The sequence below is a fragment of the Tachypleus tridentatus genome, chromosome 9 (assembly GCF_004210375.1).
Source record: "Tachypleus tridentatus isolate NWPU-2018 chromosome 9, ASM421037v1, whole genome shotgun sequence".
Taxonomy (NCBI): domain Eukaryota; kingdom Metazoa; phylum Arthropoda; class Merostomata; order Xiphosura; family Limulidae; genus Tachypleus; species Tachypleus tridentatus.
Window position 1 is genome coordinate 64714688 of NC_134833.1, and position 16307 is coordinate 64730994.

Genomic DNA, 16307 nt, shown 5'->3' on the forward strand with positions numbered 1-16307 from the left:
CTGGACATAGGTTGTGAAGCTTTTTAAAATTTTGCACATAAAGAATATCAAACACATTTTTTTAGGTTTTATATGTATAGTTTAATGATAATAAAAATTATAAGCAACTAATTTATTAAGCTTAGTGACTAAGATGTATTTAGGTTTACAAAAATATGAATCTTCAAACACACTAAAGACACAATCTACCCTCTGTATTGGTGATGTTGTTCTTCCTGTGGTTTCTAAGGCAAAGTTCTTGGGCTTATCCTTGACTCTAAGCTTATTTTGATTTTTCACTCAAAGTGGCTAAGAGTCAAGTGTACAAGAGCACCAAGCACCCTCTCTGTCCTTTCTCCCACTTTTTGGGGCATGGATCAATGTTTTCTGCTCAACACGTATTGTGCCCTCATTTGATTCAAACTGGACTATGATGCTTTAGTCTGTAGTTCTGCCAGGACCTTTGCCTTGAAGATGTTGGATCCCATTCACCATCTGGGACTTTGGCTCTGCACAGTGGCTTTCTGCACTTCTTTAGACCAGAGTTTATGCACTGAGTCCCATGAACCTCTTCTTCACTTCTGCCACTTGCAACTTTCTCTGTATTATGCTATCACTCTTCTATACTTATCATAGTGTTCCACCCAGGATTGTGTCTTCCTTCCTCATGGGGTTATGCTCTCTTGGAATAGTCAGTCTGCCATTCTTCCTTTTGGCCTTCACATTCAGGCACAGCTGGTAGAAGTGGATCTGTTATTGGATGATGTTGCTGTCCCTAATGATCAGCCCATCCAATCACAGCTAATTACTATCCCTGAATGTGACCTTTCCTTGAGTCGTCTGGCAAAAGCAGATACTCCTAATTTTAAGTACCATCGTCTCTGTGCTCAACAAATTTTGAACCTTTCTTCTATTCCCATTTATATGGATGGTGTGAAATCAGTTGTTTTCTCTGACGTAATTTGTTGTTGATCAGTGGTTGCTTACTGTGCACTCTCTACATTTTACTTGTTCAGTGTTGAATCATATAGAAACTATGGAATACACTGATTGTACTATTTACGCTGATTCTCTTAGTTCTCTGCTGGCCTTGGATCACTTAATGTTAGTTTTCACCCTATTTTTGTCAATATTCAACAATGACTGGCCCATTTATCTCTATCTTATGTTTCCATCCAGTTTTTCTGGATACCTAACCACATTGATATTTTCAGAACAAGCTCAGTGACACTACAGTTAAGTCTGTTGGCTCTGGTGCCATCATGGTCATGCCTGTCTCATGACTACAGTCATGTATTGAAGGCTTAGCTTTATGCTAGTTGGCAGTCGACTTGGTGTGAACATCATAACAAGCTGTTCTAAGTTAAACCAACTGTTACTCTCCAGCCACCTTGTTTTTATAAGGATTGGAAGGCAGAAGCTTTCTTGGCTAGGCTACACATTGGTCACAGTTTTTTAACTCATTGTTTTCTTTTATCTGGATCTGACCCACCAATGTGTAACTTTTGTGACATTCAGTTCACACTAGCTCACATTTTGCTGTCATTATGACCATGAGAGGCAGCATTATTTTCAACATATTTTTTCTAAGAGTATCCCTGACGTTGCACATTGTTATAAGTAAGGGTGACACTGTCCAACTTGATTGTATTTTAGCTTTTTATGGGCCATAGGTTTGTTTAATTCTGTTTAAGGTTGTTTGTTTTTCTGATCTGGTTTTTGGTCTTTATTTAGTTTATAAATTTATACTCTTTTTACTTTTGATTTTTACAGGTTGTTTTGTGCAGCTAGCCTAGTTGATTTGTACTAAAAATGTCAACCAACCTGTCTTCTTCTTATTAGTCAGTTCTTTGTTTGTTTTATAAATTTTTTTCCTCTTTGTCTTGTGTTAAATTTCTCTTGGGCACTGTCCCAAAGTTTTTGTGGTGAAGAGTTTTTATTCTACACATTTTAGTACCTGTTATATTTCCAATCACCAAGTATTAGGTTGTCCAGAAATAAATGTTATTTTTGAACTGCAAAGTTTGGAAAAGTATAAAGCAGTGTTGTAAAACATGCTTTAATCTAAGTAAGCACCATTGACTTCAACACACTTTTGCCAATGTAACGATGCTGTTTATTCCCCTGCTGTAGAAATCAGAGTTTCTGTAGTTAATGAACTCCCTGAAAGCTTCTTCTGCAGATGCCTGGTTTTGAAAACATTTATTGTTCAAAAAGTTGTCAAAGTGCTTGAAAAAATGAAAATCTGTAGGGGAAAGGTCTGGGGAATAAGGTGGATGAGGCAGAACCTTGATTCCCAATTCATTCAATTTTTGGAGCATCATGCTTGATGGGTCTTGTAACATCGATTTTGTTAAACTTCAGTCAGCTTGTGTGGAACACACTTGTCCAAATTTTTTGTCTTTCAAGTTGCACTCAGGTGGTTGGCAATGCTTGATTTGTTTGTGTATAGCTTTTCTGTAAGCTCATGTACTGTTGTGTGAGGGTCTGTCTTAGCTGCTTACCTTAATGTGTTTTCATCTGAGGATGGCTTCCTTTCATGTCCTTTGTGGTCTTCAAGATTTTTCAACTCCATGTCAAAACCTTTGGAACCAACACTGAACTGTATGTTTATATTCAGTAATAGATCCATGACTGAATGCTTGGTTGATGTTCCATGTAGCTTTTGTGCTAGTTTGAAGTTGTAGAGGAAAATCAGACAATAGTCCTTGTTGTTCATGCTGCCTTGGAGGTTGCAAAACTTATTCTGAATAGAGTTAAAACAGCAGATAATTAAGACACCTTGTAAGCAATGAACGTTAGATTAAACCAACCAACCAACAATATGTTACTCATTATTCAGCTCCTAAATGTCATTGTGAGAATTCTGACATTTATTTCTGAATAACCTAATATTATATTGATGCCTTCATACACATGGTCTCAAAGTCTTGCACATGATATTGAATATCCATTTTAATTTTTTTCTATGAATAACTTTCTCACTGCCTCAGCAGTTAGCACATACAGGCATACCTTGCCTGTCATTTGATCATCAGATACTAGACTGATTCTCACTGCACCCAGTGTCTCTTAGTACCTTTACTTTCTTGTTCTGAACATATCCTTCACATATTGTGATTTTGTAGCACCTCTTGATATTTGTAACATGCTCTGAATGCTACTGACACTGTTGATCCATTAGTTAACTTCAGCTGATCATTAGATGTACACTTGTCAATTACATAGATGACAATTCCTTCTTGTGGTGAATCTGATGTATTTCTTGTTTCCATTTCTTCTGTCAGCAGCATATATGGTGAATCTGATGTATTTCTTGTTTCTAACTAGCAATATCTTTATAAATAGCACCATCTGCTTTATGTTGAGATTTCTGCTGTTGCTTGCTGATAATGGACTTGCACTCCTTTGCAATGTGTCCCATTTTATAACAAACATAGCATCTCCTCTCCCTGTTAACCTCCTGTCATCTTTGTTAGACTTTCTTCTGGTTAGCCATCACAAGTTTTAAATTTAACAGGATATTATTGGACTTGTCAGTTATATTAACTTCATGGGCTCCCATATACTGTACAGCCAATTTCATCATCCTCTCCATGTGTTTTGGTACCCTCTCCTTTATGAATAGTGACATATCACTTGAACACATGATCATGAACTGTTCATGTACTAATAGGTTTGCCAGTCCCTGAAAACTATTGTCACACTTGGCACTGTCAGTCTATCTTATGAAGTATCACCATAGACATGCTGTAAACTGAAATACAATTTCTCCAAAGTCAGGTTTAATTTCTTAACTTCTGGCAAAAACGTTCTTAGATAAGTTTATTTTGTTTCATTAAAGCCACTTTTAATTTGTCATAGTCCATGGCTTCTTCTGACATCATGCCTGCACATACTTGCAGGCTTTTTTCTTTGAGAAATGGGCTGAGACAGACTGCCCAGTTGCCTTTGTCTCAGACTGACTTTGGGTAGATCTCTTATATCTCTTCAGTAATGCATCTATGTCATCTTTCTGTTCATACAATTTGGGTAGCTTGGGTCAGCTGCATCTAACTGCATTTCCATTCTTGGGTCCTTCTTCCTTCAGCTGGGTGAGTTGTGAAATCTCAATTTGTGATCTTATTCTCTCTATTTGCAGTCTTTCCTCTTTTTTCTATATATATATTTCCAGTCTTTCTTCCTCTCTCTCTTCTGTTGCTGCTCTTCTATCTCTAGTTTAACAAACTTGTAGTTCACTGTCTTTTTAACCCAAGATGCTCTCCTCTTTCTATACATTCATCAAAAGTTGACATGGTTATTTAGTGTAATTGTTATCTCTACACTATTTGCATCACTACTGCAGTTGTGTGTATATAGGCCTACGTATTTCTGCTGTTACATTTTTTTTTCTACTGCTTTTTACCACTGCATAATTTTGGCTAGTTCATTAAATGCCAGGAACTTACTTTTTACATAAGTATATATATATTTATTAATTTATGTGTTGGTCTAGGAATTCTTCTACAGTAGGTGTCTGTGATTTGTTGATAAATTTTATGATATACAAACAGCATGCACTCCACCTGTTTATAAAAAAATGTTCCAAACAAATTAAGCATATGTGTAAAGTTTCAATTTAGTAAGAGCATGTATTGTTGTGTGAGGGTCTGTCTCAACTGCTTTCCTTAATGTGTTTTCATACAAGGATGGCTTCCTTTCATCATTGTATCTTAAACACTACTCAGTTCTCCTCTTCTTATCAAAAGTCCACTTAAGCCAATTAAATTATTTTATAATTCAGATGACAAGCAGAACTATTTTTCTCTATTTTTATTGAAATTTTATTTATGTATAACTCATTTACACTGTCCTATGATTTACAACAGTTATATCCTGAACTTTCAGTAATCATCTGCTTTTTGTACCTTCTGTAATTGTCTGCCTTTTGTCAGAATCTACACAGGCAGATTCAGTTAGTTTTCCTTTGACAAGAAAAAAATATTCTTATCTCTTTCAAAGTGTTAATCTCACTCTAACATACCAGTTATTAAGCCATTCACTCCCACAATGGATAACTATACATTTTCTAACTTTTATATGACTGAACTTCTCTTTCACATGGCTTTACTTTTACCCTGTTTCTACTTCTTTGGTCACAGCTGTTTATATGTCTGTTACTTAGGCTTTCTAGAAATTACCATTGCCTCAACATTAGTGAATTACAAACCCAAATTAATTAATTGATACTACTACCTATACCAATCAGTCTTTTATATCATGCATGGGGTTTCTTTACTTTCCCAAGAATGAGTTTTGGTTTACACACAAGAATTACTGTAAAAGGAGATTGTGCCTCTCTTGTACTGGTGGAGCCTTATTGTCTGATGTTCATTATATTATATCACTAACATAAGACTTTTTATGCAATAATGAGAGCTCATTCACTGGCTTGGCATATGTGTAAAAATATTTTGACAGTATTGTCAAAGACCTGCCTATTTGTTTTGCGAGAGATAAGAATTTACCTTAAATACATTTGAAACTATAAAAAATTTCAGTTTTTTTTTTCACATAACTGGATAGACTTGTAAAGGTTTGGCAGTTACTTACTTAAACAGGCTTTCATGGACAGTTTTCTGACAGTTAACATCGAACACTTGTAACTGGTAAATATACTTTACATATTTTACTGCATAAAACTTGTCTGTGTTCAAGGAAAATGCATTTCCATTTTCATGTTTTGCAAATAATAAAATGTTACTACAAAACATGAAAAAAAATTGTAACAACCTAAAGCAACTCATATAATTTATTAAATAATTCTTATTTGTTCCAAGAGAAGTTGTAGAAATTATGAGAGAATGATTTTAATACATTTTGTTTATTTATTTTCATGTAAAACAAACATTTCAATTTCTTGCGTGTTTCTTTTGATACTAGAAATGAATGTATAGAATGAAACCCTGTATAATGCTCACCCTGCAATAAAGGAGGAAAATGTAGTATATTTTTTATATATCTTGTGTTTTTAACTTTACCTACATAAATAAAAATAATTTGTTGCTTGTTTCTTACAGGTCCTGTGGGTGGTAGTGCATTTCTTCCTTCTGTCAACAGAAATCAGTGTATTTATATTTGGTTTAGCATTTGGTGAGTGTATTGGAATGTTAAACTTGATGAAATGTCACTGTAACAGATTTTATGTTTTCCGTTTTATTAACTCTTTTGTAATAGGTCATGGGTCAAAGGCCATGTCATCGTGTTTGTTGATGAATTTATGTCAATAAGCTGGAATCAAATTGTAGATTATAATTCAAACTTTAATGTTATATATGAGTTAATTTCTTAACTTAAAAGTAAATATTAAAAGAACACATTTAAATATAGATTTTAGCGGTATCTTGAATGGAGCGCAGTTTTGTACAAATTAGGAACTTAAGTTACTAATATTAACATGCTTAGTTATAAAATAAGAACCTCGTATCTTTTTATTTTGCTGAGATATAGCTTGTGTACTGAATCAAACGTAGTGGTCCTGCTTATCTCTTTTCATTTTTGATAACAATCCCTTATAGATGCTTACATATGACATGTGAATAACCAGTTGATGCCTAGAATGTCCCCCTAGTGGTTTTATTGACCATTTGAATCTGTTAGAAGGCTGCCACATTCTTTAGTAAAAATATTTCATTAATAATCTGATTTTTTTGTGTATGAAATACTTGTAATCTTTACTAAAAGTCCACCCAGTTTTGTGAAGATACACATACTGTACCAAAAGTTATAGTGCAAATACTTAATGTGAGCAAATGTGTAGATGAACTAGTATATACTAAGCCTGTCATAAAAGGGTTAAATCACCAAATTTTTCCCAGCCTAAAAAAGATGCATGATGATTATTTTGTAGTTATTTCAATATTTTATTTTGTTATCAAAGTTTCAGTTCTATGTTTGTGTAAAAATTAATAATATAATAATTAAGGATTATAGTAAAAGTTTTTAATGAATTATTTTGGACCCTACAATTTATGATGTCTGTCATAGAACTTTTTTTATTGATCAGTTGTTGAAAATTCTGATCCAAAGTATGTTTAGAATTAGACCAATTTAAAAGTGAGATACATGTTTAATGACAGAAATCTGATAAAACAATTTGTTTAGAAATAATCATTGTCCATATATCAGTGTGTCAGGAATTTGAATACATGTTGACAAGATTGCAAGTCCAAAGGCTTGAGGCTGTGTTTTTGGGAATTGTGAGTAGCCTTATATAATAGCAATTATTTATAAATTTAACTAGTGGCTATTAAATGCTGGAATTTTGAGATAATTTGATTGTGTATAACGTAATTGTATTTTAGCTGTATGTATATTCTGATATAATTTTGTGATGAAGTAATTTAATCATAGTTAAAAATGTCTAAAACTTTTAATAAGTGTTTTCAGAGAGTGAGTTTTCAGTTGATTTTATTTTTAAAAGTGGTAATTCTGTATATTACTATTAATTATAACATGGTTACAGATATATGAAATCCATCCTTGTTTAGGACACCTGGATAGTAACACAAGTATCAAGTGGGTTCTGATAGTCACGTTTTTTATCTCACTGGCCTATTCCAGTACACAGGTAAACTGCTTGCATTGTAATTTCTAAACTGTAAAGTCTGCTATTGATGAGAAATCTGTGTCTTTGTTACATAAAGTTTTTTCACTTCCACATAAATGCTTTTAAGCTTTGTTTAGTTCACAATTTCATCGAATTAAAAACCAAGTATTTGAGTATCAGCTAATTATATTTTGTGAAACAAGACTGTTTAATTACAAGTATGGGACAGTTACAGGTGTTTGTAACTGGAAGTAGGAAGAATTGTACTACTAAGTAGGTCTAGATAAAACTGCGTGACTAGAGCTGTAAGTTGTAAACAGATATTTAGATCTACTTATAACTTAAGAGTTTAAAAAGTATAAATATTTACAGCTGTCTAACATTACACTACTTAAGGATATAATTTTATAAGCTTAATTGAATAAGTGCTGGTTAATATTACTTCAGCAAAACCAAGTTACCTAATCAAAACTTAAGGCAACAAATGCCTATAACAATCAGTATGGTGATAAGTAGGCCTACAAAACAATATTGTAACAAGTAGATGTTATTCATTCCAAGCAAGCTATTAAGTGCACGATACAGGTAAAATTTAATTTTAACAGTAAATAATATGTTTGTTTCATTTTTAATAGTGAAATTTCATTTTTTTATGAATTTTATATTTTGTTTGTAATAAATTTCTTATCTATATTTTAGTAGGAGTTAAAACTTTTTTTTGTTATAACTAAGCTTGGTTTATGTAACACTTTTGTTACAAGTATCTTTTTGTACATATATTGTGAGGTTCTGTTAGGTTACAATAAAAATTTAATTAAGCTAATAATTTAAATTTTAACATTATACAAGTCTTTAAGTTCTTTTTATAAGTTCTTCATTCAGTAATATTAAACTAAATACTGAATTTCTCCTAGAATGAGACCTGAGACATTTTCTCTTTAGGTAGTTATTCTTCTCTAAATTTGTTTACATATCTTTGAGAATTGTCCATTTTATTGCCAGTTCAACCTTTATTCTCATTGAAAATACACTGAAGAGTTTAGATGAATTTTTAATGGCTCTTATTACAGTTAAAAATCCAGAAAACTGTGATAGTTGTGGGGTGTTGTCTGTTTTCTAAAATGTAAAAATTAGAAACATTTTAGGGTAGATTAGGTAAAAATAAATATTAGTAATAAATTTTTATGAGACATTTATGAGTAACAGATGAGGAGCTCATGCATTATGTAACTTGGTATCATAAGTTACACAATCACAAAGTGATTTACAAATTTTATGGCAAGAATATTAGTTACAGTTCAAAGGGCAATAAAACTAAATTTAAGTATAAACAGATGCATATTGCCACAAATTTAAAGCTATTTGAATAAACAAGTGTAGTTTTGTGTTTGAATTTGAAATTATTGTAAAATTAAGAAGGGTACTTTAGTTTTTTTTTGTGGTTATGAGATTGGTCAAACTGACCAAGGTGATATGAAATTGCAGTTGAGAAAACAACAGATTTACTGAAAAAAGAAGTTTGAAAGTTATTTAGGAGGCTTAATAGATTACATGAGTAGAACTTTAGATTTTTCTGATGAAAAAAAAATTAAAACTTTATTAGAACCGCTTCACATTTGGGGCAGTTAACATTTTGACTATTTTCATGGAGAAATGTTCTGTGAAAATACTTTATTAAAAATTCACATTTGTTTGTCTATAAATGAGAGTAATTGCTGGAAGCTTTCAACATTTGTGAGGATACAAAAAAAAAGATTAAAATTTCTATTATGGGAAATATAAAGGTCAATTTTGGGTCATAAACTTGACCACTTTCACTGAGCCCATAACGAGAGAGTTAACGTAGTAGAATCAGATGTATGTATCAGTTTGACTTTAGAAATTTTTGATATTTTAATGTTCTCTGACTCTATTCTTTAGATCCTGAATATAGTTTCATGAAGTATTCTCTTATTAACGTCTGTTTTGTGATATCTTTTGGCTCACATTTAACCAGAAGTGTACTCTCTTTGTGAGGTAAAAAGCTAACAGAAATTGGTGTGTATCTTACCACTGTAATATATATCAGTGATGACACTAGGTCTAGTAATATTCAATACTTGTTACAGATTAGTGTGAGGTTTTCTTATATTCTAAATATTGTAATAATTGTACTGTATTACAAGTGTAAATCAACTTATTTGTAAGTGTGCATGCACTTGTGCCTCTGTATTAGTGCACATATACACACATTTTTAGTTTCAGTTTTGTTTCTTTAGGGAGCATTAGAGATAGTGGTACCAGATGAAGACTTCCACGTTGCTCACAAAGACTATGATATCTTTACCCATGGAAGAATGCTGTTTTGGTCAATTAGTTCTGTTATTTTTGCTGCAGTGAGTATTTGGGAAAACCTTCTCATGTTATTTGAATATTAAGTAACTGAAATTGAGTATTAATCACAGCAAACTGCATATGGAATTTAGGAAATTAATAAAACTTGACTGTAAATAAATAAATCGCAAATAAAATCTGTATTAGCAGTTATTGAGTTAGGGTTAGGAGAAGCTTGTTTGATGATATATCATCAGGAATGAAGATGATGTTTCTGTAAAAATATTTTAACAAAGACTTTTAATCAATGCTAACACTGATCTATCATTGACGTCATTGTTTTGTTGAATAAAAGTCTTTATTGGTTTAAAATAAAATTTATTTCTAAAGAAACAGTTCTCACTTTTCTTACTGACAGAGTTTATTTGCACTCTCCTATTGGTATGTGTGAAACCTGATTATTACTAATACTTAATTATTTTTAATGTTTTTAGCATCAAGCAATTATATGTGTTTGTTTTTACCTTTCATTCTACAGGTTTATATTGTGATTTTTATTCTGCCATGGACGAAACTAAGGGAAAGATTGGATCTTCCCTGTAAGTATTACAAGTTTGATATGAAAATAAGTGTGGATTTAACACATTCATCTGTTTCAATAGCAGTCATTAGGTGTAAAGAATAATACACTCAAATCATATCAGATTTTTCTGATGTACAGAAACTGAAAAAAAGAACATGTATTATGGCATTTTTTTAGCTTATTTTTGCTGATTAGTTAAACTTCATTTTGTTTGGATTTAGTGGGTTTGTAGTTTGAATTACTGAATTGTAGTCCATTCTCTACTACAACAAAGTTTCACTTAGTTTTATTTATGTAATTTCTTTTTAATTTTATATTAACTTAAAAAAGTTGACCTTTTTTAAGTCACAATAACTCAACTGTTATTGTTGCTGCTTACAGCCAAAAAGTCCTTTTACTGGTATGTGTTGTTTTTGGCTTTATTGAACATTACCCAGGCTGTGGGCAGTGGCTCAATTTATTATGGAGAAATTGATGGAATTTGATAAGTAGAGAAACATTCAAAATAATTATACAAAATAGAAAGTCAAGTTCATTATTTGTGTAGCTCTGGTTTCATGATAAAAGTCTGGCATACAAGTTAAACTATTAGGTCTTTAGTTTGTAATGTTTTTATTTCAACTATAATAGAGGGATTGTTGTGAAGAATAAATCGCTTCAGTTTATTTGTTACAATATTTATTGTTGCAACAGAATGTTTATTTATAAAAGGGAAGACTCCCTTTCATAGGTATTATTATATGTAGGTTTAATTATATAATGGAATTGTATTGTTGTTACTAAATTAACGGAACAAATTTTTACTGAGCTCTGATAAAGTTCTGTAATTCAGAGCTGAATTCAGATACGTGTGAAATCACAAAATGCCCTTCTCCACTCTGAATTTAAGTTGTGGGCAGCCTTTACTTTGGTCAACAATGTAAAATTAGTAACTGTTGCCATAACTACAAAATACAAATAATTTGTTTATGTATTGGTAGTAGAACTAAAACTATTATTTCTGTGATTTGTAAGTTTTATTCTTAGTTCATAAATGTTGAATGGTTACTAAAGACAGAAGACTAAGTTCTTAATCAAAGAAATAAACTATAATTTATCAAATCTTCTGAAATTCAAACAGAAGAAAAATTTTACTGTTATATCATGAGTATTGAAAAAAATGCTTCAGAATTTTGTTCAGTTTGTATATTTCTCTTTCTTCAAGTGATTAGTTATTAGCAGGTCATTTTTATTATTTTTTTCCTCTTGTGTGTTGTTGCTCGTTTGGTTAATTAATTTATTATTTAAGTGATTTAAGCTTGTTTGGTATTGAATAGTATTTTTTAACTTTAGTTTAGTGGATGTTACAACCTATATCTATTTTATATCCTTCACTCCATTGGTGTGCTGGACATTTCTGGCTGGAATTTTTTAGGTGAGTATCCATTTGAATTAGTTGATAAAATACTGCATATGAAGTGAAGCATGTATTATAATTCTCCAGTTGTTACTGCTACTAATAGTTGTGCCAAAAATGTACTTTTTTTTTTAACCTTATAAGAAATACTTGTCATTTTTTTCTTTACTAAAGTTAACTTTTTCAAACAAAAAAAAGTAGAGAAGATATATATTATTTTGGAGACTTGCCATAAGGTTGATATAATTTATATTAAGCCTTAATTTCTGTAACTTTGCTTTATTGTTTGTTTATTGTACGTAGCTACCAAAATTTTAGTTTCTTTTGTTTTTCAAGGAAAATAACTGGTGTAGTTTTATGAATAATTTTGGTCTTTATTGGCAGCCTCTTGTATGTTTGGTAACATGGGTATTATTTCATATTTTGTTAATTCCTTGTAAAGATGCAAATAGAAATAGAACTATTAGTTATTGATAAGTTGCTAACTAACCCTGAAATTGGGTAATAGAATATGTTTTGCACTTTGTCTGGTAGTTTGTGTGCAATACTATTTCACAATAAGAGCAAAATAAAAACATTGTTAACTTAGTTTAGCCCAACTGTCAGTCATCTACCTTCCTTACCTGTTAGTCTGTCAGTTGAGAATTAGGGATGTCTCTGCATCACAAGCCAGCCCGTGTAACTTTATGAGAAGGTTTGAAAACACACAAACAAGCAGTTTCATGTGAAGCCTGTGTTACCTTAGAAAGATTTTTGGTTATTAATGTTATTGACAAATGTTTAACAATCATTTAATTAGGTTTTAATCTTTTTATGATGGATTGTCTTGTGTGAGTATTTGGTTCAAATTCTGTATGGATTTCTTATAGTGTTTCTTTGTGCTCTATGCATATATAAAACAGTACTCAAAAGTTTACACTTTGAATGCTGAAACTTGTATATTCACACCCTGGGTGTGAATTAAATATACATCTAGTTTTATATATTCTATACATATATAAAACAGTACTCAACAGTTTACACTTTACACGCTGATACTTGTATATATTCACACCCTATGTCACTACCATACTTTAATTTAAAAGGGTAATTTTCACACTGAAGTGTGTGTTTTGTATAAAATAAACAAATATTATACTTTTTTACTCGGAACAAAGCTTAAATGATGCCCATTAGTTGGTCAACCACCACAGTTGTGACACAAAAATGCTCATAATAAATTACTAATCTCCTTTAATTTGTTGTTTATACAGACACACACATTTTAAACAAACTTCAATTCTACACAGACTTTGTGACAGGCCTGTAATTTTAATTCTTTGTTATATTATTATGGGATTTTTTAGAATGTTAATTTCTTGTTTGCTAGATCTATTTTTCCACCAGACTGTGAGGTCTGAGATATTCCCTAATGTAATAACTGTTGTTTCAAATATGAAATATAAATATCATATATATTTTTTATTATTTAGCCTATTTTAAAAATTGAAAGATTACATTATGCATGACTATAATAAGCAATTATTATATATTTTTATATTTTTATTTTTGTTCTTTTAATCTCATTTGCCCTTTAAAACTTTACATATTTGGACATAAGGCATACTGGTTGAACAACCTTCTATAACTTGGTATCTAGTTCAGGACATTATTTTTAATTCTTGGATTAAATGATGTCTTATTATAGGTTATATTTAAGAATTTTATGTTGTTTAGGCTAATTGTTTCATAAGCTATTCTATTTCAAAAACTGGTTAGTGTGAAACGTTTTTGTTTATTGGGAATTTCTGATCCAAACTCAGAAAATTTATTTAAGTGCCACAATTGAAAAATTTCATGTGATGTATGATCTTGCTAGGCTTAGCATATTTATAATCTTAAGATTGTTAGAAAAGTTCGATATACTTTATAAACTTATTTGGTCATGCTGTTGATCATACAAAAATAATTATTGTTGTTGGAATTTTTTTTATGTTGACATAATTTATTGGAAAATAACCTAATTTTTTGCACTAATTAAAATGCTAAACTTTACAGTCCAAATTAATTAATGTATTCTTGGTATTTTCATTGCATTTAGTATATGCATATTGTAATATAGTGATGAAGCTTAGAATTAAAGAAGTAAATCACATGGTAAACTGTGAAGTTTAAGCTTTGTTCTTTTGTAAGTTTTATTTCAATTAAAAAAATCACTCAAACTTTATCTGAAGTGTATTGAGCCAAAATATCTGTTCCAGATAGACATTTGTTAACTTTAGGATCTATATTTTTATTTTGTGTAATGTTAAAGTTTTACTCAAAAATTATTTGAAGTGAAGGATGATTTATTTAAGATTTCCTATTTGTATGACACTTTTTTTTATGTGTTTAAATATTAAGCAATAGGGGATAGGCTTGGCTTAGTGGTTTAGTGTGCCTGGACAGCATAAAATGATTTTTGTTTTGTATCTCTTTATTGTAGAACCGTACTCCATGCTTGAGGTTGTGGGCACTCTCTACAAGTAAATGTTTAAATTCTGTTATTCAGTCGAATAGGTATACTTGATGTTGAGGGTTGAGGCTATCTGTGTATTTTGCTCTATTACTCAAAAATATCTAATGTATCTTTGGATAACTTGAAAATGTTAAGTAAAGAGAATTAATTGGTATTGACACCAACTAGTAATGAAGAAAAACTTTATTCATTGTTTTAGTGACTGTAAAGATGATTTTAATCAGGGAAAAATTACCACTGAAAGTATGGAGACAACTGTTGATAGAATGTTACTTGAAGATGCTACTTAATAGGCAAACAGTTGTATATAACAATGAAACCATTGTTGGTACCTTACAACTTGTGAGAATTTAATGTACATTGTGAAGAAACAGCCTATCTGAAGGAAATCACCGAACTGATGATCCAGTAACTTCAGAAGTTAATTTAAGTTCCCCTATTTTGTTGTGCAAGTGACTTGAGAATTTTTTATTTAAAAAAAAGCAACAACAAGAACTAACAACAATATTTAGTCCAATATGGGCTATAAGATCCTGTGCAGTAACTGCCTCAGACTGGTTTTAAATTACAAGACCACATAAGCTAACACAGAGGGGACTCTCAACCCCGAATTCACTGGAGCTTCATGGTTAGCAAAATGTACTACATACATTTTTCATGATATCAACTGAAATACCAGTGTTTTGTACTTTTATGTGTGTGTAATATTATGTAATGTGTAAACGATGTGTGTGTGTATCCACATTTTGTGTCTGTTATTTGCATTTAGTGATTTAATTATTCTGTTTCCTTTCATATAACTCGTATATTTTAATTATGATACATTTAATTCTCTCACATTAGTAGAAAAACCGGTTGTGGTTCTGTTGTTATACATCTGTTTCATGTGACTTATGATACCTTCTGTCAGAGTTGTTTTAACTTTTCTGTAAGAGAGGGATGTTGTAGTGTTACATCATAATGGTGACAAGTGTTATAATAAGTCTCTCAATGCCTTGTTCTGCTGGTTGGAAGCAGTTATAGCTTAAATAAATAAAAAACATAAATGATATCTACTCTTGTTTTTCTCTCTCTATTTTTCTACAGAATATCCCAGCCAAATATACTCTTTTCTTATAAGGCTCAGATAGATGATGTAGCAGAAGATGACAGTGTCAGCCTGCCTCATCATCTCTCCTGTTCTTCTATGAAAAGTGATACTGATTATATCTGTCAGGTAAGTCTTTGTGAAATACATTTTTAATATGTAAATTTCATTATTAATGTAAAGCATTTATGATGTCAGTTAGTTTAGGTTAACTCTGGCTGGGTATCATTTACAATGCATGTCATGAAGTTTAAGTGACTTACATTCAAAAGTTTATTAAACTACTGTTTGTTTATGTTATGCCAGTTGGTATAGTACAAAATTATAGCTAATAATTTGTATTTTAAGAGTATGTAATGTAATATGTAACAAAAAAAATCCTAAATATTCCCTAGTGTGAGGAATGGGATATATTTTCTCAAGGCATCCTCTCTTCTCTGTTTTGTTAACCACTCTTTCAATAAGTATGAATTTTAACATAAACTACTTGCTGTAAGTTCACCACTGCTCAGACCAACCATAATATTTATAGCCTTCAATTTTATTCAGTTACACAGCCACGAAATAGAAAATTAGATGCATTTTGTCACACCTACCTGTCACATTATCTTTTTCAGGATTTGTTAATACATCTCATGTTTCGTTCTGTATCAGATATAGTCAATAGGAAGTCAAGGATTTCATCTATCAGATAATGTATTGTGTTATTTTCTTAATGAAAAATTTTCATTTTCACTGTTAGTAAAAACTTAATTCCCATGGGAAAGATAATAACCAGCTTGGATGAATTTGTAACAGCTCTTGTCACATAATTAGAAAGCTGGAAAAGCTATGGTAATTAGGGGAAGTTGTCTGTTTTCACAT

The 16307-nt window shown here is 31.1% G+C and overlaps 1 protein-coding gene across 16 annotated transcripts in view; it reads left to right on the top strand.

Annotated features, from left to right (window-relative positions):
- LOC143225329 (transmembrane protein adipocyte-associated 1 homolog) overlaps positions 1–16307 on the top strand; it is a 39420-nt gene that overhangs the window by 18351 nt on the left and 4762 nt on the right. For 7 of the 16 annotated variants that reach the window (XM_076454518.1, XM_076454515.1, XM_076454522.1 and 4 more), the window contains 8 exons: positions 6039–6111; positions 7123–7217; positions 7484–7588; positions 9826–9942; positions 10419–10479; positions 10845–10946; positions 11795–11877; positions 15443–15572. In XM_076454518.1, coding sequence (XP_076310633.1) covers positions 6039–6111; positions 7123–7217; positions 7484–7588; positions 9826–9942; positions 10419–10479; positions 10845–10946; positions 11795–11877 — 636 coding nt within the window. In that variant the 3' untranslated portion in view covers positions 15443–15572. Of the gene's footprint in view, positions 1–6037; positions 6112–7122; positions 7218–7483; positions 7589–9825; positions 9943–10418; positions 10480–10844; positions 10947–11794; positions 11878–15442; positions 15573–16307 lie in introns of all 16 variants that reach the window. The other 9 variants (XM_076454523.1, XM_076454524.1, XM_076454525.1 and 6 more) reach the window with 7 other exon arrangements.